This window comes from Pseudovirgaria hyperparasitica, assembly GCF_010093815.1.
Source record: "Pseudovirgaria hyperparasitica strain CBS 121739 unplaced genomic scaffold EJ05scaffold_19, whole genome shotgun sequence".
Classification (NCBI taxonomy): Eukaryota; Fungi; Ascomycota; class Dothideomycetes; order Acrospermales; family Acrospermaceae; genus Pseudovirgaria; species Pseudovirgaria hyperparasitica.
This window is the reverse complement of record NW_022985567.1, coordinates 760,990-785,481: the sequence shown is the minus strand read 5'-3', so window position 1 is coordinate 785,481 and position 24,492 is coordinate 760,990. Positions and strand designations below refer to the sequence as shown.

The following is a 24,492-nucleotide window of genomic DNA, read 5'->3' as shown; positions in this document are numbered from 1 at the left end:
GTGAGAAAATACATACAGATATACAACAAAACACCGTATTAGAATGCTCAGCACCTCAGCACCTCAACTCCTCGATCCTCGGCCTTCGACAAACTATCACAGCTTCCCCCTAATCCCGTCTGCCAATCCGGCCACCACGTTCCGCGAGATATAATTTGATATCGCCATGTTTGTAATCATCGGATTGACACCACTTGCACTCGGGAACACGCTCGCATCTGCCACATACAGCCCCTGTGTATCCCAGACCTTGCCCTTCGGATCCACCACACTGGTCCCCTTGCTGGCGCCCATGCGACACGTGCCCATCTGATGCGCACTCACGAACAGCGTCTCTGGACTCGGAAACCCTGCTCTCCGTACTGTTGCCAACCAGGCGACAAACTCCGGGTCATTGATTCCGAGGCCTGCGTTTGCTGGATTACGCACGAACTTAGGCACGTGGGGAATGGTGGTGAAGATCTCTGTCGCGCCAGCGATGTACTGGATCTTTGCACATGCAATCACACCTTCCATGATGTGTTTCTTGTCGAAGGCGCTTGGATGGTAGTTGATGCGGCAGCGGCCATCGTTCGGGTCAATGAAGACGCTGCCTGTGTCGCGGTCGCGGGCGATGGAGATGTAGCCGACCATGTGCTTCATGCGCGCGGCGTTGATCTTATATCCCAGTCCGCCGTCCCAGGCTGCCCATGGTAGCCAAGTCGCCGGTAGCATATTTGTAGCTTCAATCTTCGCGCCGTGGCCTACGCCATCCAGGTTCTCGTATTCGGAGACGACAGCAGTGAGGATACCACCTTCCCACGGCTTGATCTCGCGCTCGTGGATGGCACCGAGGAATGAGACAGGGTGTAGATGAAGATATTTGCCGATATTTGAGTTCTTAAGGCCGGAGCGCATGAGAAGAAGGGGGGACTGCATGGTTCCACCAGACACAATGACACGTTTTGCCTTGATGATCACGTCGCGAATGACCGTCGAGGGGCCCTCAATGCCACCGTTCAGGTCACGCGACTTCCATATTCCCTGCACACCCACGGCGGTACGGCCACCTTTCTTGTCTTCGAAGAGTACCTTTTTGACGTGAAACCCTTCAATGAACTGTGCCCCAGCGCGTGCAGCGTCTGGAAGATAGGAGATTACGGGGCCTTGCTTCTCACAGGATGCGCAACCGAGTGTGCAGTAGCCGCAATAATGCTGCTTTCCACCAGTGTTCTGCGGAACGGCTTTGTGGCCGTACCCGAGTTTGCGGGCACCTTCCATGAGCAGTTGGTTGGTTTGGTTGTGCTGTATGAAGTCGGTCGAGACACCCATTCTATTACATACGGTATCCAGGTCTGCCTGGAACTCTGCGGATGTGAAGTATGGGAGGCCACTGTCAGCCCATTCTTTACGCACGAAACTTTGCGTTTGCAACGACGCCGACCAGTTGACTGTACCGCCGCCGCCCCATGTTTGACCTGCAGCTACGCCAATCGACTGGTCGTCGGCTAAATATGTGGTCAGTCTGAACTCCTCGCACTCTAATATCTGGCTGCTTACAGAGCATTAAACCACCGTTCATGAAGAGATTCGTCTGTCCCTCTTGCTCGGTCATGGGCAAATGTTCTGGGGGCCAGTAGTGGCCGGCTTCGGCTACAATGACTCTGTAACCAGCATCTGCCACGTTTTTCGCGCTCACACCGGCTCCACATCCACTGCCGACAACCACAACATCAGTTTCGATGATCTCCGGTCCATCGCCAGGTGGCATCTGAATAAAGCTGTACTCGAATCCTTTTCCAGGTGTTCCATGGACTGGCACTCGCGGATAGCCAAGTAAAGGCCCCATGGAAGGACTGGTCTGTATCCATGACTGCTTTGTTAGCATCTGAAGCGAGCGCATGAGTAGTCGGAGAGGTGGCAGGCGAGAGTTTTCCCATCCACGCAGGATCTGCTCGCGCACGTGGACAGGCTGTTCACTGATGGGTGTTGTTGAACCAGTCAAGAGAAGCGAGCCAGCTCGATAGCTGAGGACTGGTTAGCCGCCATTCAAGACAAGCATGTAGAATGTTGCACTCACTTCAGCACGTTGAGCACCATTATCAGTTGATTCTTCTGGTCTGGGACCATAAAGAAGCTCATCAGCCGGTAGACGGCCTTCCTGAAAGCCTCTGAGGTTCCTGGCGATTCCTGAAGATAATTGTCCACAAGCAGCCGCCCGGTCTCTGTTGGCGTGATTCTTTCAAGCACGCTCATCGCTCGTGAGTATTCATCGTCGGGCACAGCGAGTTGGTGCATAGGGTCCGCTTTGGACTTTGGTTGCACAGCTGGGACGAAGGCATCGGAAATTGCCAGAAATGTCTTCCATTGCTCAGGCGTCAGAGGATCATTTGATGGCAGAGCGGACGGTGGCGAAGCTTTTGGAATCTTCCCAGTCACGGTAGCTGTGGCCATGATAGAGATTCCGTGGTGATGTTTGTGGGAGTGGGTTGGAGGTTAAAGGCCGCGCAAGGCGAAAGAACAGCACCACGGGCAAGTGGATGTTCAAATGTTTGGCAGTAGAAGGATCCGCGCCACGTGACGAGACTAAGAGAGTAGTCCATGATGCTCTGGAGTGAATGTGAAGGACTAACAGTCCCCCGCATCCTCACTACTGTAATATTTGTGGTGGTAGACTGGTGGTGGTGAGTGGAGTGGACAGTCGGCATCTAGAAAGGTTCACGGGTCCTTAAAGGGGGCAAAGTGTGGGGTCTGCATCCCTGATCCCGCCCGCCACCTGCAGCTGCACAAGCCTCAGCTTACCCCAGTGATCCCCAGTGGCTCGCAGTGCTGCCTGTAAACAAGGGTAGGCCGAGGCTCGTTATGCCGCCCAGCCTTTCCACATGTCTCCGGTCAAGCGTTATAATACATCAAGTTACAGTGTCCATTCAGGCCTTCCAAGACTGTGTTTACGAGGGTTGCATTGCTCCGGATATATTCACGTGAAAATTGCTGTGTTACCGACTCAACAGATTTCCGGATAATGCAAGCACTCTGATTGGCTGCATCGAAGAGTCTTACCTTATTCATACTAGTCCACTCTGGACTACATGGGTACCCCATACCCATACTAACTCCATGCACCTCTTTACTCATCCCATATACCAGCTGTCATCAATTGCCAAGCAGCAAGATATTCGAAGGAGTGAATAGTCAGCAGGAAACCGAAGACAACATAGGATTCGTGTGTCGACGTCCTATATGGGATAGTCGCAGCGAGCTTGCTAGTCACATCCATGGATGACCAACGAGTCCACCGTAGAGAACTACTATAGCACCCACGGGTGGTCAATTCACAACCAGTCTTGAGAGATCAAGAAAAGAGGAGCTTGATACTCCCTAGGATGCTCTATAACTATTACACATTAACGAAGACACAGGTCTAGACTCTTTTGAAGAATCACACTTTCATGAAGACAAACAGATCATCTCAGCCCATCACTCATGCATCCACGGCCGTAACTCACGACTCACTACTGTACCGTCTCCCTTTCACTGTAACAGTCTCCTCATGTCCCGGTAACCCTTTCTCTTTGTCATCATCACCAACAATAGCTACCTCCTTCTTCTCCGCCACTCCCTTCCTCCAGCATGGATAGCAAAAACACATCAATCCCACCAGAGCAGCCAACAGAACCCCGAACCCCACCCCAAACTTCCATGGCGCAGGCCCCTTCCTCCTCGTCGATTTGGAAAGCGCAGTAGCTTCAACATATACACCCAAGTTCGAGACAGGCGTGTCCGTCGACGTCGTAGAATCGGCTTGGGCGATGGTGAAGCGGGGCGAGGTATCTTCAATATCATCTCCATCCGCTCCTACATGGATGAGGAATTTAGGTGACACGGAGAGGTCAAAGGAGTAGCGCTGGACAGTCCATGGGTACGTGTGCATCGAGCCGTCGGTAGTAACATTACCTGCGAGCCGGTTAGTCTAGGGGATGGGACATGAGAGGGTTTGTGGACAAGGGACTGCCTGACCTGAGGTTGCGATGGGATGGGAAAGCGTGGTATTGCTCTGTTGGTTGTGTTGGACGAGCAAGATTGTGTAGTCGGATAGCGCGGTTGTGAATTCGATTGTTTCATGGCTGTCGAGCTTCCATATAGAGCTGGAAGAGGGCTGGATGAAGTTGACGATGTCTGCCGCGACATGGCTTAGTAGCAAATTGGACACTATGAGATACCACATGGGGAAAATAGTATATGCATATGTATGTGTGTGTATGTATGGATGCAGAAAAAGCTGTGTAATTTTGTACTCGGAACAGATGTAGTCTATTTCGACAACGTAAGACGTGAAGGAGGCGATGTTGACATGTCCATATTTCATTTACCAAACGTCGCCGTGCTCATATTACACAGCGTGCCTTATACGGCACAGTCATCCCTATCGTTTTTAGATATGTACGAGGATCCTGCAGCCTTTCCATATTATGCATTGGCGGCGCGATGTGAAACCTAAAATCAGTCGATGCTTCTCTTTACCTCGTTCTGCCAGGGCATCGTAGCAGCGCGTTGTGCTTCTTCGACTCAGCGACTGGCGGTAAACAAGCATGCCACTACGACTGTGCACCAGGTCTGTATATATATATGGATCCTTGAACCTGGTCTACCTCTCGGCATGACTGTGCCTTGTCGCTGGAATGCTCGTTAGTGGATGTGGCACAGCCTTGCAAGGCCTTGATTAGTGTGATACGTGAAATTAGACAGAGCTTAAATTGAAGCTCTATATTTGATATTCAATAGTGGCGCCTAGTCGTAGGGCGCCGATGAATCGTAAAAATCGAAACTATTTGAGGTGAAATTCTTGACTTCAGTAAGTTGATGCCTGAGGCTTATAAACGCCAACCGAAAAGCCAACATCACGGCTCGCGACGCGTTCTAGGCTGCAAAGCAGTAATTAAGTAGTGGACCACTATATCTTCTACTCAAACTGGGCCATGTCTGAACACGACTCATCTTACACTCACCGATCATTTCACTTCTTGACTGTCGCGCTGCAAAATGGCTGAGAAACGATATCCCCGGATCGTTCTCCAATATCATCCAGAGCACATTCCCTTGCTTTGGTTTGTGCGCAACGATGCCGACGATCGCAAGGATTTTGAACATGAACTTAATGCTATCGTGGAGAGCTTGACTACGGATGATCCTGGGCTGGCGAAGAAGACTATTCATGGTGTGCCCTGGATACGGAATTATGAACCTACTGTCGCGGATGTCAAGTCTATGGTCCTGAATCTGGAACCAGATACCGGCGATTGGTTCTTGGTCGCAACAAGCGATTTCCGTGAGACTAAACGTCTCTATGTTGTTCACCCAGCACAGAACTCTGATCGCTATGGGTGTGTGAGTGCTGCATTTGACGCTGCAGTTGCCGTGCTTCTGAAAAAAGAGCCCTGGAAATCTACCTTGGACCAATTGTTTTCCTCTTACTCGTATTCCGTAGTCGATGTTGGCAGTAGACCTTCTTTGACTCACGATACCCCTGACGTTGTTGGACCTCTGCCTGCACATATCCCATCTGACATTCGACTCGACGAGAAGGTCATCACACTTTTCTCCCTAGTCAAGCTCACTGACGACGAAATTGTCAAACTCAGAGCACTCATGAACGATGCAAATCACGAGATTGTAATATACAACTGGCCACACGATACTCCGGCCTCTCACACCGAAACCTACAACATCTTCCAACACGTCAAGCCCCCGATGATCTCGCCCTGCGGGGAGACGTTTGTGCTCTTCATCGACACAGAATTTATCGAAGGCCCGAAACGCGAGCCCATAGTCTTCTACATCAAGCAGCAAATCTCAAATGACAATGACTTCGACCGCATCTACGACCTTCAGCTCATCACAGGTTGCTTCCGGGGCGCACAACACGTTAGAGAGACTTGGCATATGATATGGAATCCTCCGCCCAAGCGCGGCTCTGTCAACGGCGTTGAGGTCAACTGGGCGTTCGATAGAGCACCTTACAGAGAATGGTCACGCGCCGAGGCATCTTATCCATACACGTCCATCGCCCCACCGTCGGTGCCCATCTACGGCGGACGAAGCGGAGCAGAGTTCCTCGTCTTCATCATCTGCCCCGTCACAGCACTCGAGCTGCGCGCCCTGAAGTCGCTGCTCAGAATCGAAGGCAGCGCCGGGCAGTTCATTGAGCTGGCTCTCGAAAACGACAGCATGGAGTCGCTGCTCGCATACTTTGACTCTCCGGCATTCCGCAAATACTCTAAGCCGCCAAACTACTTTGGTGCCATCGACAAGCATGCGCTCAAGAGCCTAATGACGTGGTGGCCCAGGGTCCGCGACGCACCATGGGACGAGCGTATGTCATTGGGCAGCGACGAGCACGACGGAGAAGACCCCCCGTATCTGTTGTTCGCTGACGATATCAAATACTGGCATCGGGTCGAGAATGGACACCTTATCGCGCGCGAAACACCTGGCTATAATTTCGCGCGGCTGGATTTGAGCGATGAAGATAATCTCAGAGACGTTGAAGCGAATCTCTCCACGGCTAACATGTGGTTTGCAGAGATGAGCTGGACATTTTTGGACGGCGACGATATTGCGACGGTGTTCTGGCCGGAGTTCAAGGGCTTGAGTCGAGAGGACTTAGAGGCAGGTGGTTGAGACCATATCATAAGTTCTCCTCTCGTTAATTACACGGGTCACAACTATCAGCCTGTATCTGTCAAGAGGGTCTTGTGAATGCCACGATGAAACCCTGTGTCAAAGCTTTACACAGCTTCGGACACTCGAGTCCGACAAAGTCGCAACTATATACAGATGGGGATGCTTTGGCTCTATACTGGCACCATTGACTAGCTTCGATAAAATGACTTCACTGCATCATGTTTCCTGAATCCGGCCTCATTCAAGGCCTCAGCCCTCGGAACACCCGAGCTATCGCTGCATGTGCCCTTCAGGCCTCACGGACAGTGATGGTTATACAGCGACGGCTACACTGTAAACACTTCTCACGTTCACGCCCATCCGACCTGAGGCATATCTCACGCAGCATCGACATGTCCTCCAAGAGGAAGTGCCTTACCAGCTACATTATCCCATTGGCATCATCGATCTAAATAACGCTCAAATCACTTAATCGACTGGCCTGCATCACGGTGTCGCGATGACAGATTAGTGCGAAGATCTTCTCGGGCTATATACCCGCTAGAGCTGGATTCACTATAACATGACAAGAAGCACATACTCCAAGAGTATAGTTCAGAGTGTTGTGCCCATTGCTATACGTTTAGCATGCATAGACTAACCAAGATATAGTCAAGGAGGTCGAGAGAGAATGATATAAGAGGTACAAAGTAATCACGAAAGCCAGGATATGCACGCGAAGAATCTTGATGTGGTATGGAGTCGAGTAGGTATCATACTCATCACGGTTCCCGTCTCGCAGACACCGCGATGTGTGAGGCAGTATGACAAGGCCTGCGTTGGGGATACATAGGCGCATTTCAGAGGTCAAGAATAATGAAGTCGGTTAAGCAGAGGCTCGTGGAGAGTGGAGCGACGCGTATCAGTGTCTATTCATTTGTGTAGCAGGCCAATCCACAGGATCCGGTGGCTGTTCCAAGTATAGCGAGCAACACACCTGTCAACATAGTTTATCATTATTGGTGTATTTTCTTGACGGGCTTATACTACCTGTTACGATCTAGAAGTACTTTTAGAAGATCTCAAAAACAACAAGTAATAATAGAGAAATCTATACCATATTCTCAATCTTCTCTTCAAATTTTTAAAAGAGTCTTGTTAAGAATATCTTGTTTATGGTTTTCTCTTATACTTCTTTCTCTAGATATGCGAAGCAAAACTATATTCAGAAGTATATTTGTTCACATAAGAATATTAGAAGAGTTTAGGGGAAAAGATATAGATAGTTATATTGACGCATGCCAAGAGTTACACTGACCATCCATGGATGTTAAGGGCGGACGGACCTTAAAACAGCCCTTTTGCTGTAATACGTCCAAGCTTCACACGCGCCTCATCCCTAGATCGTCAAGAGTTGTAACGCATCACCACCTTGTTCTTTCTCAAGTATCTACAAGAGCGTTCACAGCTATTGTACAGCCCCACGACCGAGCGGATAGACTGTATCTCGACGCGAAAGACACGCTTGGCAGCCTTGACCTAGCAAAGATTGCTACAACAAAAATCACACAGTCGCGTGTATTCGTGTTGCGCAGACATGCTCGTACAGAGCTTTTGGTACCGAATGACGCAACAAGACCCGTATCTGGTCGCGGTGTCTTCGTGCATTGGCCCCGCTCCGTATGGCAAGACTCGATGATTGAATACTTAAGAGAGCAGATGGTCGAGAAGAGGAGGAAGCATAGGAGCCTGCCCTGCAGGTGATACTCACAAGGATGCTAAGAGGTCAACTGTACGCGCATCGGATAGAGGCACTGCTATGCATTAAAAGATCAGACCACTTTACGTGCCAGAGCTCGGTATACATTCCATACATTCCACTCGAGCATCGCTGAGCACCCTCGTACACAACACACAGGCATAATAGTTGATGTACCTGCAACATCGTGTCCTTCCTAGAGGAGTACTCATGTCGACAGTTGCAATGCGTGGGGGGCGGATTCCGGTCGGCGCAAAGTGCGTCTTCATTCTTGTTATCAACAGGCTTCGAGAAGGTTACTCCATTATCGTTGTCGATGATACCATTTTACGAGAGATATAGAGCATAATACAGCGCATAGAGTGATTGGACCGGACTACTTTCTAAGATCCACTTGTCGGGCAAGCCGATATCAGCGTCGAGGGGCATCTATCCGTCTACGGTCCATCATGCATCGCTATAGATGGCCGATCGTGCGGATATAGGGTTTAGTATGCTATCTACTATACAACGCTACTTTATCAGAGACACGTGCTATTGCCAACTAATGTTTGAGCACATTACCAGACACGGCAGGCGATAATGCGAGGTACCGGCGCAGTTGAGCCAGAACATAATCGTTCCAAAGTCTGTTGGAATTTAACTAAGACAACCCAAATATGTCGAGTGCCGCAGGCAGGGGAATATTAGGTTCTACACAGTAAGACCTCGTGTTCATGGATGCAAGATCTGTGCCACAGTCGCACGACATTACGGTTCTGTGGAGTAGTAGAGCCTCGTCCAGTCATCTCCTAAGTATCTTTATGCTTGTCTTCGAATCCTTCTTCCATCCTTATCGCCTAGAATCTTGCACACGCAGTGACTTGCCCTATGCAGGTTGTTGATCTGGTAGATCATTTTTTACGTTACCGCTTGGAATGTCACTGCGGTGCTTGTGTCTTATTTACCTACCACATTGGGTAATTCGCCGCTCGGGCGTCCCAACCGCGACGACGAAAAACACCATTTGCAGCCACATGACGAAGAGATTGCAGGACGCACAGGGCGCATGTAGACGCCGTCGCCTAGATTCATAGATCATGAATCAATGCTTGAACACTTGGTACGCGCGGGCACGCATGCCCACTGGACAAGCTCTCTCACAGGCTTATCATTAGTTGACCCACCCCCATTTCGCGGTCCTGGTTCCCAGAAATGTAGCCATATGTTATTGTGACATGGCAGTGGGACCTGCCTACTTCTGGCGGCGTCGACGTTGATCTACCGGATATGGACAGGGAAGATACAGCTTGGCAACACCATGCGCCCGGTGACAGGAAGCAAAGCCAGGGCTGGCTGCGCCTGTCGTGCATTTTATGGTACCTGAAAACAAGTCTTCAATTTCGTCTCAGCTAGAGTAAGCAAGGGGGAGATTGAACTCTAAGATGGCCGTCGTGTGTAGTATATCCGACGTCGGAAGGCTGTGCTTTTGGTACAGATATAAATACGGCTTCGAAGACGCCTCAAATCTAGTAAAAGGCACCTCAGCGCCCTCCTCAACATTGAAAGGACTCAGCTCCAGGACCACACTAGCCTCAAACGCAACTCTCCCCTTCGGAATCATATTTCACTCCCAGGTGCCATCATGGTTTCTACTATCACCCGCACCGCAGCTCTTCTGTTGCCTGCCATCGCCGCAGCTTTCCCCGCCCCTCAAGTATCAGTCCAGATTGTCGGCGGTGAGGCCGCTGCTGAAGGCGACGTTCCGTTCATAGTCTCTCTACAGAAAAGCGGCACGCACTTCTGTGGTGGCTCTCTGTTGAATGCCAACACCGTACTCACAGCAGCTCACTGCTCCCAACAGAGCCCCAGCGGCATCACAGTCCGCGCAGGATCCCTTGTACGTCTTCAACCTACACTCTTGTTATTCCAAAGTCTTACAAGGCTAACTTGCTTCAAAGAAATGGGCTTCCGGCGGTGTCACCTCTGAAGTCTCTGAGATCATCGTTCATCCCGCATATAGCAAGGCCATCAAGCTTGACTCAGATGTCGCAATCTGGAAACTCTCAACCCCGATCGAAGGTATCGCCTACGCCTCGCTCCCTGAAGCGGGTTCCTCTCCTGCGACTGGGTCAACCGTGACTGTTGCTGGTTGGGGTACGACTAAGGAAGGCGTCAGTGGCGCCCCTGAGAGCCTGCGGAAGGTCGATTTGCCAGTCATCTCTCCTGGGGAGTGCAAGGCCGAGTACGGCGACGCAAAAATCAGTAACACTATGTTGTGTGCCGGGCCCACGGAAGGTGGCAAGGACTCGTGCCAGGGCGACAGCGGTGGTCCTCTCTTCGATGCGAGCAAGACGCTTGTTGGTGTTGTGTCGTGGGGTCAAGGCTGTGCTCGGCCAGGCTTTGTGGGTGTCTATGCCAACACTGGTGTTCTCGAGGACTTCATCAAGAGTCACTTGTAAATAGATGATGGATGGGATAGTGTGGTGTGATTGGACGAGGTCGATAAGAATTGTGGACGCATATCAGGATCATGACGAGCAGTAATGACTAAGGGAGAACTATGAATACAACCATAGCTCAAAATCTTCTTTCAATGGCTGTGACTTCGCTCGTACATTTGTTTACGATAGGTGAAACCGTTACTCTTTCTTCATAACAAGAGTTGCACAACTTAAGCGAATCGTATTCAATATTTGAGCCTGAGTTGTGAGGGCTTGCTCGAAAGTTCCGTCCATTCCAAAGCTCGAAGCCGGTGAAGAAGACGACAGTAATATATGCTGTCCTAACCAAAGGAGCTGTGAAATCTTATAATGTATATCTATTTCTCATTATCATTAAGATACCACAGCTGTTCAATGTCGGAATGTGACGCTTGACGCCACGGTGAATTAGCGACTGTCCGGTACGTGGCTTTTGAATGTAGTGCATGTCTCAGGACCGTGGACATGACTGCTCGTGGATGGCATTACACGGTTATTCACAAGACTGTATCCAAATACTTAAGAGGTGCCTCCACCGTCTTCCATATACAACGCAGTCTCACAATAAGACGATAGACCTCACCAATACTCAACCTTCAATATATCACTCCAGCCCCCGCCAGCGGTCCAAAACATCGCCATTCCTACACATCTCTCGCCCTATACATTTACCAAAGTCCATTACCCCGAGACCCAGCCATGAGCAACAGTCCACTCTTTCCACCAGACACTTATATGATGTGGATTGCACTCAGAAATGCGTCGCATCTGGGTTATCCAGCAAGAGCCGAAGTCGAAACGAGTGGTCAGCCAACACCCCAAGTACAGACTTTGGTTTTCAACCTCAGCTTTGACCGCCTGCCCAATAATTTCGATTTGGTAGACGTCCAGTCACACATATTTAACTTCCTGAGCATGCATGGGTATCTTCAAAATCGCTATTACAACGTTGTCACCCTGCTTTCACCGGAATTGAGGGATCACCCATATGGTTTGCGGGAAGCGGAGATCTTTCGAAATAACATTCACATGTGGCTCCAACAGAATTTTCCGCTACTGTTGGCGAGACGTCCTATTCTGCCAACCCCGGAGGATCAGTAGATGAATGACTGGACATGTATTCATTCATAGTGCTGGCTTATGGTCCATCATGGCGAGTGTGAGTAAGTGGGTGGGAGCGGATCATTAGTTAATCACAAATTCTTGAGCGACGGCTGGCTGTCCTCAGACCTACACACACCTTCCATCTTCGAGCCCTGCTGATATAGATGGTGATGAGTGCACTGTGTGAACAGCAGGAGCCCAGTGCCTAGTGTATCACACTGTCTTACTAACATATCCTTCCCCCCCCTGGAAACCTCACATGCTACAACCTTCAAACCTCGGATTGTCTGTTCTAGACAACGTGGACTACGTAAGTGCATGATGCTCTGCTGTTGTCTGCTACTTTTGTTGTTGGAGGAGTGAGAGGACTGTCAGGTGTTCTTCTATGATTTCTTAACAGGTCCGTTAAGTCCACCGAATATACAGAATCAGCGTGAATGTAGGCGATAGATGTGTATATAAGGGGGAAAGGGGGGTGGGACCCCTTGAATAGACATTCGGTGAGGGTAGTAGTCTCAGTAGTGTGCGAATTCGTAAGTGTTGTACATCGAACCATGATATATGCAGCAGAAATATGCACAGGTCCGACGTAGGGTGCATACATGCGGATAACCGGAGCACCTGAAGTCATAAGCCATGCCATGAACAAGATCTTGGCAAAGCTTATCCCAACCGCATGCAAATCGGGGTACCTCAACTAATCGTACAGATAATCTTTCCCTTTGTCTGATTGCTCTCCATCAACTTGTGCGCATCAATGACGTCCTCCCACTTGAACACCTTCTCGACAAACACCTTGAACCGCTTGTCCTTGAACCGCGGCAGCGCATGCTCAACAAGCTGATCCCGGAGCTTGCCCTGATACTCCTCGTCCCTACTCCTCAGGCTACTCCCTTCATACCTGATCCTCTTCGCGATGAACGGACCCAGACTGACACCCGCTGGGATCTCGGCACCGCTCATGAAGCCCAGCATGACGATCCGGCCGTCCTTTGCAATCGCCTTCAGGTTCGGTCCGAACGTGTCCGCGCCGATGAAGTCGACAATGATGTCTACGCCCTTGCCATCCGTTGCCTTGAGCACCTCGTCTGCCCAGTCCAGCGACGTCTTCGTGTTGAAGGCAGCCTTGACGCCTAGTTCCTTGACGAGGAAATCGTTCTTCTCGTCGGACCGCGTGGTAGCGAAGACACCGGACGGAGAATCGGCGTGGGAGAGCTGGATCCCGGAGAGTGAGACTGAGGACCCGCCCGCGTGCCAGAGGATCGAGTCGCCGGGCTTGTACTGGCCGATAAGGTAGATTGCTTGGGTTGCTGTTATCCAGGTCTGTGGAGATGATGGGTCAGCCGAGATCTATCATGTATGACGGATGAAATGAACGGTTTCTCTTACCTCTGGAATACCAGCACACTCCTCCCACGAGAGCTCTTTAGGCTTGTGTACCAGCATGTGCGTCGACACAGCGATGTATTCAGCATAAGCCCCTTCACTAAATCTCAGCATCCTCTCTATCCATATACACAGCAACAGCACTCCTTGCAAACACAAACAAACAAACAACACAAACACCTACCTCCATAAGCGAGTCCAAAAACCTCATCACCAACCTTGAAACCTCGCTCCGCATCCCCCCCGAAACTCTCAATCACGCCCGAGAATTCCACACCGAGGATCTTGCTGGCCTGAGGCGGAACCGGGTATTGGCCCTCGCGCTGGAGCAGGTCCATGCGATTGAGCCCAAAAGCCTTGATCTTCACGAGAGCTTCGGAGCCCTTTGGCGTGGGCTTGGGCACATCGGTGTGATACAGGCTGTCGGCATTGCCTTTGCCATTCTTAATTTCTGGGAGGGGAATGTCAGTGGAGAGGCTTGTTGTAGTGAAATGTAATGGAGGATGTAGGCATCAAAGCTAAACTTACCGACTGCGCGCATCGTTGGAGACATCTGGAAGTGTCAATTGGGAAAGGTAAAGAATGGAGAAGAGAATGCTTTGGCATTGCTCGGCAGCTGATATGTATATGGCAGCATTCGACGAGGTTATGACGGCTGGAATGGCAGTATAGTGGGGCATGCGGGGCAGTTGGACAATTGGATAGGTTCAATTTCATCTGGGATAGACCTCCGAAACAGGAGCTATTGTTATTAGTGAGCCCGATCATCCGAGACGCCCTCAGGAATATGTCACGGAACGACATTGGACAGGAGCATATGCAGTGCAAGCCGGATCTTGGTCATCATTCTAAATAAGGAATGCCATTTCCGCTTGCAATCAGGAAGAGTCACTGTAGTGCCTCTGTATGTAGGGAGTTTGTTGTACGTACCAGGAATATTGCCTGCTTAGCAACTCCTGTCTGCTGATGAAGTATTTCGCTACAGGTCGTCCTGTTACTCTCAAACACGTCGCAAATAACGCTAATATGCCATGATAGCCGTGAATTTGTCCCGTCAGTTCTGTACATCCTAATTGACAAAAAGGCTGTCTGAATTCAGGTTGTACTGCTTCAGAATGTCTGCGAGCCTACTACACTCACGGGGGAAGTCGAGCGAGCTGGCGGTTTGGACCTGATGCCTCACTCTAGATGACTATTAGTCTCCATCCATTCGGAATCATTGCAGATGTGTAAATTCGAGACTCACCGTTGCTGATCATTATATGTGTCCATCCTAGCTCGGACACTGAAATTGTATGTCTTGCACGTGGCATCCTGTAACAATTCGGCTACTTTCGATTCGTCTTCATTCTTGATTTCCATAAGTTCGTTCGCATCCATGCCCATGATCAATCGCCCAGCATCATCGAAACCGCTCAGCCACATCTGACCGGTATGATCGCTGACATTGAAGCTCAGGACGTAACGATAGTTGGGCTTGGGGAATGACTTGTCGCACTTCTCACATCGCCACTCGTTCTCTTCGACTTCAACAACCTTCTTGTTACAGTCCCCTGATGAGCATGCCGGATATGCGAAATTCTCACTCCGGACATAGAGAACGGTTGCCTTGAGATTGAAGTACTCAGCTTTCTCCGAGTTCATGCCGATGCCCTCTTCAGCGACTTGAGCGATTGTCTTGTACTCGTTACGGTTACCTCCGGAACCTGCGCCCATCGTAGAAGCGTGCGATTGGAAGTTGTCTTGACGACCTTGGGCATCGTACCACCCCTTAAGCTTGTGTGCTTCATCAATATCAGGGTCCACCTTCATGGTTCCAGAGGCTAGCAGACTCAAGCTTCGACCACCGAAATCAGAGACCTTGACACCTTTGAAGGCAATCACCGACTCAAGCGGCACCTCGAACTGGATGGCGCTCTGATTCCATAACGTCATACGAACCGATCGCAGGGAATTATCCACCAGTGTAATCTCGCGTTTGTTGTAAGGCTTGTTCGTAGTCTTGGACACAATCTCGCTGACCTCGCCAACATCCTTTAAGACTCCGATAGTATCGATTGTGGTTTCCTTTTCGACCGACTCAAGATCTCCAATGCTGGTAAAATTGAATCTGACTTGTGGCACATCACTTTGCTCTTGAGCCTTCTCTACAGCAGTGTCTCTCTCGAAGCTTAGCTCATAGTCGTTGTTGAGGTTCGAGAATTGCTTCTTTGCCAGGTTCACCCTGCAAGGGCTGGAAATGAAGTAGACGCCACCTTCTTGAAAGACATCATAGAGAGCGTCGCATTGCTCATTGAAACCAGTAGCCTTGATCTCGCCACTGTCATCTAGGAGGTTGACGCTGAAGAGCTTCCCTTCACCAGTCTTTTTGTGCCAATGCTTGATATCTGACTTGTGTGTGCATCGAGCTTTGATTGTCCACTTGTGTGCATACGGCGACAGTGCCTCGATAGGGTATAAGTTCGTGTTCCCGCCTGCCGCAGGCCCAGACGGATGAGAAGGTAAAGATCGCTGTGGTTGCTGCTGTTGCTGTACGGGTGGTTGGGCTGGCTTGTTACCGTAAAAGTTTGTACCAGATATCGCGCTGGGTTGTGCTTTGGCTTCAACTTGCTCGCCAGGCTTGGGATCAAGAGCTACAGGCTCGCCAATCTTGTCGACTTCACCATACTCTTCAAGAACTTCGAGGTCAAGAATGATGAGAATTCTGCTATGATCAGCATTCTATATCTCGAAGACTGGTTCTGAGTTCCATACTTCTTGCCCTTTACAATCTGTGGGTTATAGCCTGTCAGCCGGACGATGGAGCCCTTCTTGAGTCCACCGTCTGTCACGATGTGATTTGACTCTGCAGCATGTCAGCCTGATCAACACAATGCGACCTGTGCGACTTACGGGTTGCCATCATTGTTTGAATAAAGTTGGAGATGTCAGAGAGAACGATGCGATATCTTTCGCCTTCTCCAGACTTGTTCTCCATAGCCTTGATTTGTACGCATTGTAGAATTGGATTTGCTGATGGCGTTCCTTCAAAGATGGCCCTGTCCACTCGATTAGATGAATGAGCCTTGGTCGTCTGAAAGACTTACCTGAGGGACCCTTGACTTATTGCTTGTGCAGCCATCTTTTACCAGTCTCCTCTTGCAGCTATACTTCGTATCTGACCTGGTTAGTTGAAGACAGTCAAGTCGTCTGGTTTATTTTCAAGTTTGCGAAGTGGCGGCGGGCGGATAACGCGTTCAGTCGCGTCATTCAATTAAGGTCGCGCTAGGCAAGGTACACGCGAGATCGCGGGGCTCTTGCAAAAGATGTCATAATGGCCTGCCGTAGAGGCGCATCCCACTACGGCGAGCCCGAGCGGCAACAAGACGTATGGATCTGACATCACAGAATCACAGACACAGTTTCAAATCCCATAAATAATCGATACCATGGCAGAAGACGATATAGCGACGAAGGCACCGGAGAGTGATGCTGCTGAGGGAAGTGTCTTCCCTGGAGACACCCCAGCTCAAGAGGGTCCAAGTATGGGTGTAAGCGCCCCATGGAAGAGACTAATGCGACCACGGTTCTAATGCAATATACAGGAGCATTGCACGATGGACCGACCAACTCGTACGTCTTCACATATGCCCAATAATCTGGTGTAGCAGCTGACAGACTCAGCTGCCGGAGAGGCCCCCACTGGCGTTTGTACCCACCCTTGATGTGACGAAACGTACATACATGCTCATGGCTTTCCTAGGAGTTCTCAAAGCTCGGAGACGTAGATGTGAGTGTCTCGGACTTGTCATGAGAAGAGACTGACGTGCTCAATTCGTAGGTCTATATAGCCAAGCCGAGCGATTATCCACATTCGCCCTCTAAGCTCTTGTTGATGCTTACTGGAGGAACTGGCATCAAATCCACAAACAACCAGCTCCAGGCCGACAAATATGCGTCCGAAGGCTTCCTCGTTATCATGCCTGACCAGTTCGGCGGCGACCCAGCACCCAACTCATCTACAGAGATTCCCGCCGAATCCAACCCATCATTCCTTGAACAAGTAAAACTTGGGTTCGCAGAGGGCGCAAAAGCATTCTTGATTGACATGTGGCTGGCAAGACATACTCCAGAGAAGGTACTCCCAATTCTTCACAAGGTCGTAGGTGCTGCAAAAGAGGAATTCGCGGACGCAGTCGCGAATGGCAACGGAATATACGGTGTGGGATACTGCTTTGGTGCCAAATATATCCTGTTGCTAGGCGCAGAGGTTGCGGATACTGGCGCAGCCAAGGCCGACGAGGAGCAAGGAAACATGAAGCAGCCGCCTGTGCTCAAGGCTGGTGCTATTGCTCATGGTATGTTATATAATCCTGCGTACAGGGAAAGGTACTAAGCATCTAGGCACTCTTGTGACTCAGGAAGATATCGAAGGGCTGAAAGTCCCAACATATGTCGTTGCGATCGAGAACGACCCATTGTTCCCTGACGAGATTCGAAAGGAGGGCGTCAAGACGCTGGAAACCAACAAGATTGAGCACGAGGTAAAGCTGTACTCAGGCGTGCCACATGGCTTCGCAGTACTTGGTGACTACGATGACGCAAAGATCAAGAGCTCGCAAACTCAAGCATACTCTGAAATGCTTGGATGGTTACAGGCTCATTGATCGTACGTGGATGATCTTCCTTCCGTCTCGTGTGAGCGCGAATTAGCGTTTCCGTAGCTTTATACCTTGCTCAAAATCTCATTATCGTGATCAGCCGAATTCTAGCTGTGATGATCTTGCAAGTGCTTCACCCATGTTGAAGCATGTCGAAAACACTCCCTTGTCCCTTCGCCTTTCCAATGTCCACACCAGCGTTACGAGCGAATCGTGTCTCTGGTAGCCTCTTACCAGCTTTGATGCTTTCGACAACCCATTCAGCACTTATGTATTTGACGCCTTTGCCTCTGACTCGTTGAATCTCTTTTTGAATCTTTGAGCTTGCGAGTCCACCTCCGGCGCCTGATTTCATCGAGTGTATGGAGGGCGTACCCAGAATGACATGCGTGACCTGCCGCCGAGCGAGAGCTATAGAGGTGCTGGCGCCGTGCTCACTGAGCAAATATCTTAACTTATGGTCGGATATGTATGGTCCCGTGCTACCGTTAATATAGAAAGTTAGGTTTGTGAAGATCTGTGGCTTTGGTTGAGTCGACGCCTCAGGCTTTTCAGGATGGTCTGTGTGCTCTGAACTCTGTGCAGATGGAGGAGGTATGCTCATGTCGTCTCCAGCATCCGAATACTGGCTCTTCTCTACGAACGGGCTTTCCCAGCTAGCGTTTTCGTCCAGGGACTTGCTCTTGTCTTTCGACTGCGCACCAACCTTTGCAACCTTCAATCCCCACTGCCCAACGTCCATGATGGCCTTCTGGCCTGGCTCCCGTGGGGCGCGACCCTTCTCCCAGCCGCCATTCGGCTTTCGGCCATCTTTACCAAAGTCAGGACTGCCAGCCCCAACACTATCTGCTACGCGAGTGCCGCCTCCATAGCCGCCGCGATACTGTTCAGCTAATTTGCGGTTCCGCGAGTCTCGCCATGAAGTGCTGCCAGACAGAACGTTTTCAGCGCGCTGGTGGCCGGTCGAGGAGCTATTCCAGGGGTCGAAGAATCTACGAGTGGGCTGGGCGGCTTTTGTGGTGGGGTTGTGGGATGGTCTCGAGGGATTGGAGGGCATTGTTTTTCCTTCTCTGCTAATTTATTGTGTTTGGCCGGCCTATGGCTCGATTGTCAACAAACGTTGTTTTGGGGTGGGACTTAGAGGCAAGTAGACGGCAAGACTGTATTGGCAAGGTTCATGATATCATCGCAGTGTTGAGTGGTAAACAATTACAAAAATGGAGAATAGAATGGCCGTGTAGGGCTGTTTTGAGCGGGCGATGTCGCAATCTTTGATCAACATCGTGGCGTCGATCGCGCAGCCAGGTCTTAGAACGCGTCACGCCACACGCTCTCACGTGGAACCGAAGCCTACCTAGCGCGCTGTTCCCAAAGGAGAAATTTGTGTTTTCGGGCGGGCATTTCACGGTCCATACACTACAGACGCAAGTCGGAGAATGCTACGGAGCAAATGTCGTAGTTTTTAAGCGTCAGTATATGCCCGTATTGAATGCAATAGTAGGACTCATGAGGCGAGGGAATTATTTGTGGAATGTTACATAAGACTTCGTTTGATGTGTGGGGATTCGGCGTTTTCGCCGGCCGCCAATGGGGCAACCTTTTTTTTATGAATATTTGTTCTCCGTACAATATGCTGGAATTGGGCCATGTAAACAAACACCGGAAAGTTCTTGGTGGTAGAATAGGGATCCTTGAGGATGGGCTGCTTCGGCTGCGATGAGATCTTTGTATCGTCGATGCTTGGCTTGTAAAGAAATTTCAGGCTCATCTTCTGGATCGCGATCTATAGTGATGACGTGTGGTTGATTGAACATAGTATGATTACGCATCAAAAGAAACCTGCTTTTGTTGCTGGCTGCTGTGTAAGTTTGAACAGTGTAGTGTTTGCAATTTGCAGAAAATAATGTCTGTGACTTCCGAGACCCGCTTACCTTGTTCGTATGCATCTTTTGTTTGTTCGTTAGTGAAAGAGTGAGTCTAAGCAGGGTTCAAGTCAGTGTCAGAGCATCGTACGATGACATATTCGTAGGCGCACGTGCTTTCTGCTGCATTGGAGGCCAGATAAGAATGAGAGTCGCATGTTCCCTGGACGGTCCATGTACTTACTTACTATACATAGGGAGGGAAGCTGGTCTTATGGTTTATACAAGTCCTAATTAGGAATATAGGCGTGAACATTGTCTGACAGTTGTGGCTCGACAAATATTCTACCTAACGCAGGTCCGATAACCACAAACGGCTAGCTACATGTCCTTTCATCATCATCTTCATAATTCGCTTCATGAACTGAGCTTTGAGCATGTTGAACGGACTGAGCCAAGCTTTTTCAGTTGAAGCACTGACATAGGTCACTCACTATGCGTCCGAAACACCGGTCCCTGCATGTCTGACATCCCTCGCCAGCAGGTGGATGGAGTAGCGATATCCGAAGAGCGTGTCCGGGCTCTGAATCATGAACATGGTGAGGACTCCGTCAGCTCACGCACGCAAGGGCAAGGTTTTGAAGGATAGGTACGCCGTATGGCCGCCGGTTGCGTCGCAGGCGTGCAGCGTTTCCACCAGCAACAGGCTTCGTGATCCATGTGGGGCTGTGCCTCATCCGCAGGCGACGATTCTGTAGTGCTATGCTCACTGGCCAAAGCATATATACAAGTAGCATTACAAGTGCATAATTGTCAGCACGTGAGGAGGGGGGTCACACCTACACTGCATCTCTACAAAGTCTGGAACAGGTAATTACCACCTAGGCAGGTGATGACGGCGAGTGGTCGTGGTGTTTGAGATGGAATTGGACGAGCTGGGCTTTGAAACGGTCGAGGCTGGCGACGGTGATGGAAGCATTTGCAGGTGGGGGCTGGGAGCCGGCAAAGAGGGGAATCCCTGCGTGATGTCACGAGGTTTTGCGTTTTGGGAAGACTGTTTACGGTCGCGTCAACGCGTCTCCCAGTCAGCTCACTCTCCACATGCAGCCCCAAGTCAGCCTCATACCGCCCCAGCGCGCTAGGACAGCCTGTCAGAAGGCGACGACGAACTGTGATTTGTGTTGCAGTGGGGTATCTCTCGTCTTTCTTTTTGTGCTGGTCTCGGCCTTGTCGCCCGGCATGTGCTGCGAGACGCCGACTGCGGTAATGCTTGGTCCAGTGTTCTGTCTCCAGTGTGTGTGTCCTGGCACCTGTGTCGCACGGCACGCGGCGTGAGCGAAGGAGCAGGCAAATTTGCATCTGCTGTTGGTGCTCTTGATTAGGCCATTGACAAGACGAATGTTAAAACTCTAGCCGCTCAGCACCAGTCAACTATGACGTGTGAGTGCGGATGCGAAAGAGATGTACGCGTTCAATCTCGATCTTCGATGCGATGCTGAAGTCATAGGGCATCGCAAACAGCGGGTTCCAGAGCTGTTCGTCGGCCTTGGGGACTGGATAGACCATCTAGCGCCAATAACCCATGGCCCGTCCTGCCAAAGCAGGGAACTCAGGCCGCGAGCTGTTCACAGCCGTCGGGCATGATCGGCATCGTCGTTCGGAAAGAGAGGCAGAGAGAGAGCAAAGCCTTTTAGCCGCGAGTCCAATCAAAACGCGTTCTTTTCCGTTAATCGAGATTCTTTATTGCCAATCAGCGCTTGACGCCGTGCATACAACAACAAGGGCGGGCTGATCTCTTTCTGCAAGACACACACACTCACAAGGCACCGAAACTCGGTAAGTGGACCATATTTTCGGAGAGGACAATTCGCGCTGTGAGCATCTGGGCGGTCGGCGGACCTCTGGCGGACCTCTCCAGGGCTGTTGTCTGGTGAGACGGAGTGGAATGATTGAGAGCATAAACACGGCGGGGTTCAGTGCGAGTTCGGCCGATCTGCTAATAATATGTTTTTCACTTGAGACTTGAGCGGCTAGGGAACGTGGTATGAGCGCACAGGCGTAAGTTGGATGTGAGAGAGAGAAGAGAGCGTCGGCAATACGATAATGCTGCTGCAAGCAGCTGTCAATCTGTCACATCACATCGCCTATATTTACACGAGTTTCACTTGCTCGTCGACATGGGGGTTCCATCCGTGGACTATGGCAAACATCATCAGACAATGGAGAAGGCCATCTGTATCTTGCCCTGCGTCCACCCAATTGCAAGCTTCATCAGAACACACCAGAAGCACAATACAACATGTGCACCAGCATTCGCTTACCGCCTTACGCAAGTCAAGAGTGTCAAGAGTCCCCCTCAGAACCCGGCCTAGAGGTGGCGGTGCGGTACGGTGCATCTCTGGTGACAAATGGATCCATCAAGTATGTGTCTTTGTACCTTTGTGTCGAGTATAGCACATAAAACACAGATGAACTAGACAAAGATATTGTATAATAACACTCGTAAGCACTCGACTTCGGTTACTTTCGAAGTCTTTCTGTGGCGGCAAACATAGCATTCACTACAGCCCAAGCCGTCACCAGCCCTGCCCTACGTATTATTCGGGCTCGCGAACAGTGCACGTACAAAAGCCTTTCCCTGCGCCCTTTACCTTGCCACTTTTCGCTCTCGCTCGCAACAACAACGACGAAAAAACAACAACCTCACATAACTGCCACGTCCCCCAGATCGGTAAGTTGCGGCGTCAAACTCTTTAGATGCTGCAGCAGTTGTGCCTCTGATACGTCACTCAGGACGGCGGCAGTGGCAGTCTCGAGCACGGGCGCTAACCTTCACTTCTACACATAGCCTCCCGATACGCTTCGCCTTCTTCAACCCTCCATCGAACTCGCAGACTCACTGAAAACCTTCCCGTAAACCTTTACCACTCACACTTTCGCTCTATATCAGCCATGGCTCTCAAGCGAATCAACAAGGAACTCACTGACCTTGGTCGGTACGTAAAATCCCTGCCCCTCACCGCCCGACATCCCACCTTCGATCTCGCTCCTGGCTGCTCGCATGACATTGGGATGAATACAGCTGCGAACAGCGACGGTGATATCTCAGGCGCTTCTAGGGCCTTGAACTGGAACCATGCATACTGACAAATGGAAATAGTGACCCTCCTTCGTCATGCTCAGCTGGCCCTATCGGCGACGATCTGGTAAGCCCACACTCTCCGTCCGTCAACAACATATGGTGCAACATGGCCATGGCCATGACCAGCGGATATAAACGATAGTTGAGATCAGACTGACCGGCGATTACTAGTTCCACTGGCAAGCCACAATCATGGGACCAGTAAGTTTGTTCTCCTCGATGAAACCAGTTGGGCATCATTCTGCAAATACTAGGGCTAACATGACAAAGAGCGACTCACCATACTCCGGAGGCGTATTCTTCCTCGCGATTCATTTCCCCACAGACTACCCGTTCAAGCCACCCAAGGTCAACTTCACGACCCGCATCTACCACCCCAACATCAACTCGAATGGTAGCATTTGCTTAGATATCCTGCGAGACCAGTGGAGCCCGGCGTTGACCATATCGAAAGGTGAGTCTCATTCTGTCAACGATCAAGGCAAACCATAACTAATTTGTTTTTACAGTGCTGCTCTCGATCTGTTCTATGTTGACTGACCCAAACCCCGACGACCCGCTCGTTCCCGAAATCGCACATGTCTACAAGACCGACCGTCCAAGGTACGAGGCAACAGCAAGAGAGTGGACCCGCAAGTACGCTATCTAGTCGTGTGCAAGATGGACGAGACAGAGCCAGGCAAAGCCGTACCACAGCGCGGCCATCACGAAGCGAATTATTTCAGCATGGACTGCAGAGCATGGGCAACGAGACTTCGAAATAGAACGGATGGAAGGTTAGGATTAGCCCCGTGGACGCAAAACATCATATCACGAGCAATTCTTTGACTTTTTTCTTCTTGTCCACCACGAGGGAACTCGTCACGGGTGTTTTTTTGCTGCTTACCTTATCATATCACGCGATCAGAGCCGATCTCCACTACCACACGACACTGCCGTACGTCCCGGGCTTTCATTTTCATGTAGTGTGGTCACAATGCACATCCCTGGTTTTTGCACCACGATTTCCTTCAGGGAGTGATAGGATTCAATGCATATCATGGATTATAGAAACGTGCTAGAGTGATGTGTTTTTGCATTAGATGTGATGTCAGGGTAGGCCAGACTGACGTAGGGGAAATCTACATGTGTGTTCTGTTTCGCTCGCTGTGTATCAGGGCGATCGAGCACTGTCAACCCACCCATGTCAGCCACCTGCGTGACATACGTATACTGCCTGTTATAATCAATAAGCTACGCTGGATTTCAGTCTCGTAATCCCCATGACACATACGAAATCTATCATTTTTTGAGGGGGGGGCTTTTGGCTCCTTTCCCTCTTCTCCCCTTTTTATCATTTTTAAATTTTTCTATTATTATTTCATGTTTGAGGATCTGGTAGATGTGGGATATGACCGTAATACTCTTCTTCTTCTTCTTCTTCTTCTTCTTCTTCTTCTTCTTCTTCTTCTTCTTCTTCTTCTTCTTCTTCTTCTTCTTCTTCTTCTTCTTCTTCTTC

At 50.2% G+C, this 24,492-nt stretch overlaps 10 protein-coding genes across 10 annotated transcripts in view; 4 read left to right on the top strand and 6 right to left on the bottom strand.

Moving 5' to 3' along the window:
* Positions 1-31: 31 nt before the first annotated feature.
* EJ05DRAFT_457773 (long-chain fatty alcohol dehydrogenase) lies at positions 32-2,660 on the bottom strand. Its single transcript, XM_033742540.1, has 3 exons — positions 2,060-2,660; positions 1,540-2,006; positions 32-1,487 (listed from the first exon to the last, which is right to left on the bottom strand). Exons 1-3 carry the CDS (start codon positions 2,431-2,433, stop codon positions 97-99), a joined length of 2,232 nt encoding a protein of 743 aa, XP_033596284.1. The 5' UTR covers positions 2,434-2,660; the 3' UTR covers positions 32-96.
* A 446-nt stretch (positions 2,661-3,106) lies between these two features.
* Positions 3,107-4,233, bottom strand: EJ05DRAFT_541812 (uncharacterized protein; the record flags this gene model as incomplete). The annotated part of the gene is made up of 3 exons (XM_033749687.1): positions 3,997-4,233; positions 3,486-3,933; positions 3,107-3,215 (listed from the first exon to the last, which is right to left on the bottom strand). The coding sequence occupies exons 1-3, from the start codon at positions 4,202-4,204 to the stop codon at positions 3,107-3,109; spliced, it is 765 nt and encodes a 254-aa protein (XP_033596283.1). The 5' UTR covers positions 4,205-4,233.
* A 681-nt stretch (positions 4,234-4,914) lies between these two features.
* EJ05DRAFT_173417 (uncharacterized protein) lies at positions 4,915-6,768 on the top strand. The gene has a single exon (XM_033739531.1). It carries the CDS (start codon positions 5,020-5,022, stop codon positions 6,655-6,657), a length of 1,638 nt encoding a protein of 545 aa, XP_033596282.1. The 5' UTR covers positions 4,915-5,019; the 3' UTR covers positions 6,658-6,768.
* A 3,142-nt stretch (positions 6,769-9,910) lies between these two features.
* Positions 9,911-10,929, top strand: EJ05DRAFT_173392 (trypsin). The gene is made up of 2 exons (XM_033739530.1): positions 9,911-10,277; positions 10,339-10,929. The coding sequence occupies exons 1-2, from the start codon at positions 10,023-10,025 to the stop codon at positions 10,837-10,839; spliced, it is 756 nt and encodes a 251-aa protein (XP_033596281.1). The 5' UTR covers positions 9,911-10,022; the 3' UTR covers positions 10,840-10,929.
* A 1,517-nt stretch (positions 10,930-12,446) lies between these two features.
* On the bottom strand, positions 12,447-14,180 carry EJ05DRAFT_172950 (putative quinone oxidoreductase). The gene is made up of 4 exons (XM_033739527.1): positions 13,879-14,180; positions 13,535-13,801; positions 13,354-13,445; positions 12,447-13,287 (listed from the first exon to the last, which is right to left on the bottom strand). The coding sequence occupies exons 1-4, from the start codon at positions 13,901-13,903 to the stop codon at positions 12,658-12,660; spliced, it is 1,014 nt and encodes a 337-aa protein (XP_033596280.1). The 5' UTR covers positions 13,904-14,180; the 3' UTR covers positions 12,447-12,657.
* On the bottom strand, positions 14,024-16,586 carry EJ05DRAFT_480288 (subunit of heterotrimeric replication factor). Its single transcript, XM_033744846.1, has 5 exons — positions 16,437-16,586; positions 16,243-16,388; positions 16,105-16,195; positions 14,597-16,054; positions 14,024-14,534 (listed from the first exon to the last, which is right to left on the bottom strand). The coding sequence occupies exons 1-5, from the start codon at positions 16,469-16,471 to the stop codon at positions 14,420-14,422; spliced, it is 1,845 nt and encodes a 614-aa protein (XP_033596279.1). The 5' UTR covers positions 16,472-16,586; the 3' UTR covers positions 14,024-14,419.
* A 198-nt stretch (positions 16,587-16,784) lies between these two features.
* On the top strand, positions 16,785-18,111 carry EJ05DRAFT_480286 (alpha/beta-hydrolase). Its single transcript, XM_033744845.1, has 6 exons — positions 16,785-16,880; positions 16,935-16,962; positions 17,014-17,036; positions 17,093-17,119; positions 17,171-17,687; positions 17,734-18,111. Exons 2-6 carry the CDS (start codon positions 16,947-16,949, stop codon positions 17,994-17,996), a joined length of 846 nt encoding a protein of 281 aa, XP_033596278.1. The 5' UTR covers positions 16,785-16,880; positions 16,935-16,946; the 3' UTR covers positions 17,997-18,111.
* Positions 17,925-19,349, bottom strand: EJ05DRAFT_173364 (uncharacterized protein). The gene is made up of 2 exons (XM_033739529.1): positions 19,144-19,349; positions 17,925-19,086 (listed from the first exon to the last, which is right to left on the bottom strand). The coding sequence occupies exon 2, from the start codon at positions 19,045-19,047 to the stop codon at positions 18,124-18,126; it is 924 nt and encodes a 307-aa protein (XP_033596277.1). The 5' UTR covers positions 19,048-19,086; positions 19,144-19,349; the 3' UTR covers positions 17,925-18,123.
* A 3,358-nt stretch (positions 19,350-22,707) lies between these two features.
* EJ05DRAFT_172698 (ubiquitin-conjugating enzyme) lies at positions 22,708-23,851 on the top strand. The gene is made up of 5 exons (XM_033739526.1): positions 22,708-22,848; positions 23,013-23,058; positions 23,166-23,195; positions 23,265-23,448; positions 23,504-23,851. The coding sequence occupies exons 1-5, from the start codon at positions 22,805-22,807 to the stop codon at positions 23,641-23,643; spliced, it is 444 nt and encodes a 147-aa protein (XP_033596276.1). The 5' UTR covers positions 22,708-22,804; the 3' UTR covers positions 23,644-23,851.
* A 198-nt stretch (positions 23,852-24,049) lies between these two features.
* Positions 24,050-24,492, bottom strand: part of EJ05DRAFT_173026 (uncharacterized protein) — a 1,037-nt gene continuing 594 nt past the window's right edge. Inside the window, exon 1 of the mRNA XM_033739528.1 lies at positions 24,050-24,492. This exon is cut by the window's right edge and continues 594 nt beyond it. Within this exon, the coding sequence (XP_033596275.1) occupies positions 24,276-24,492 (217 nt within the window). The 3' untranslated portion in view covers positions 24,050-24,275.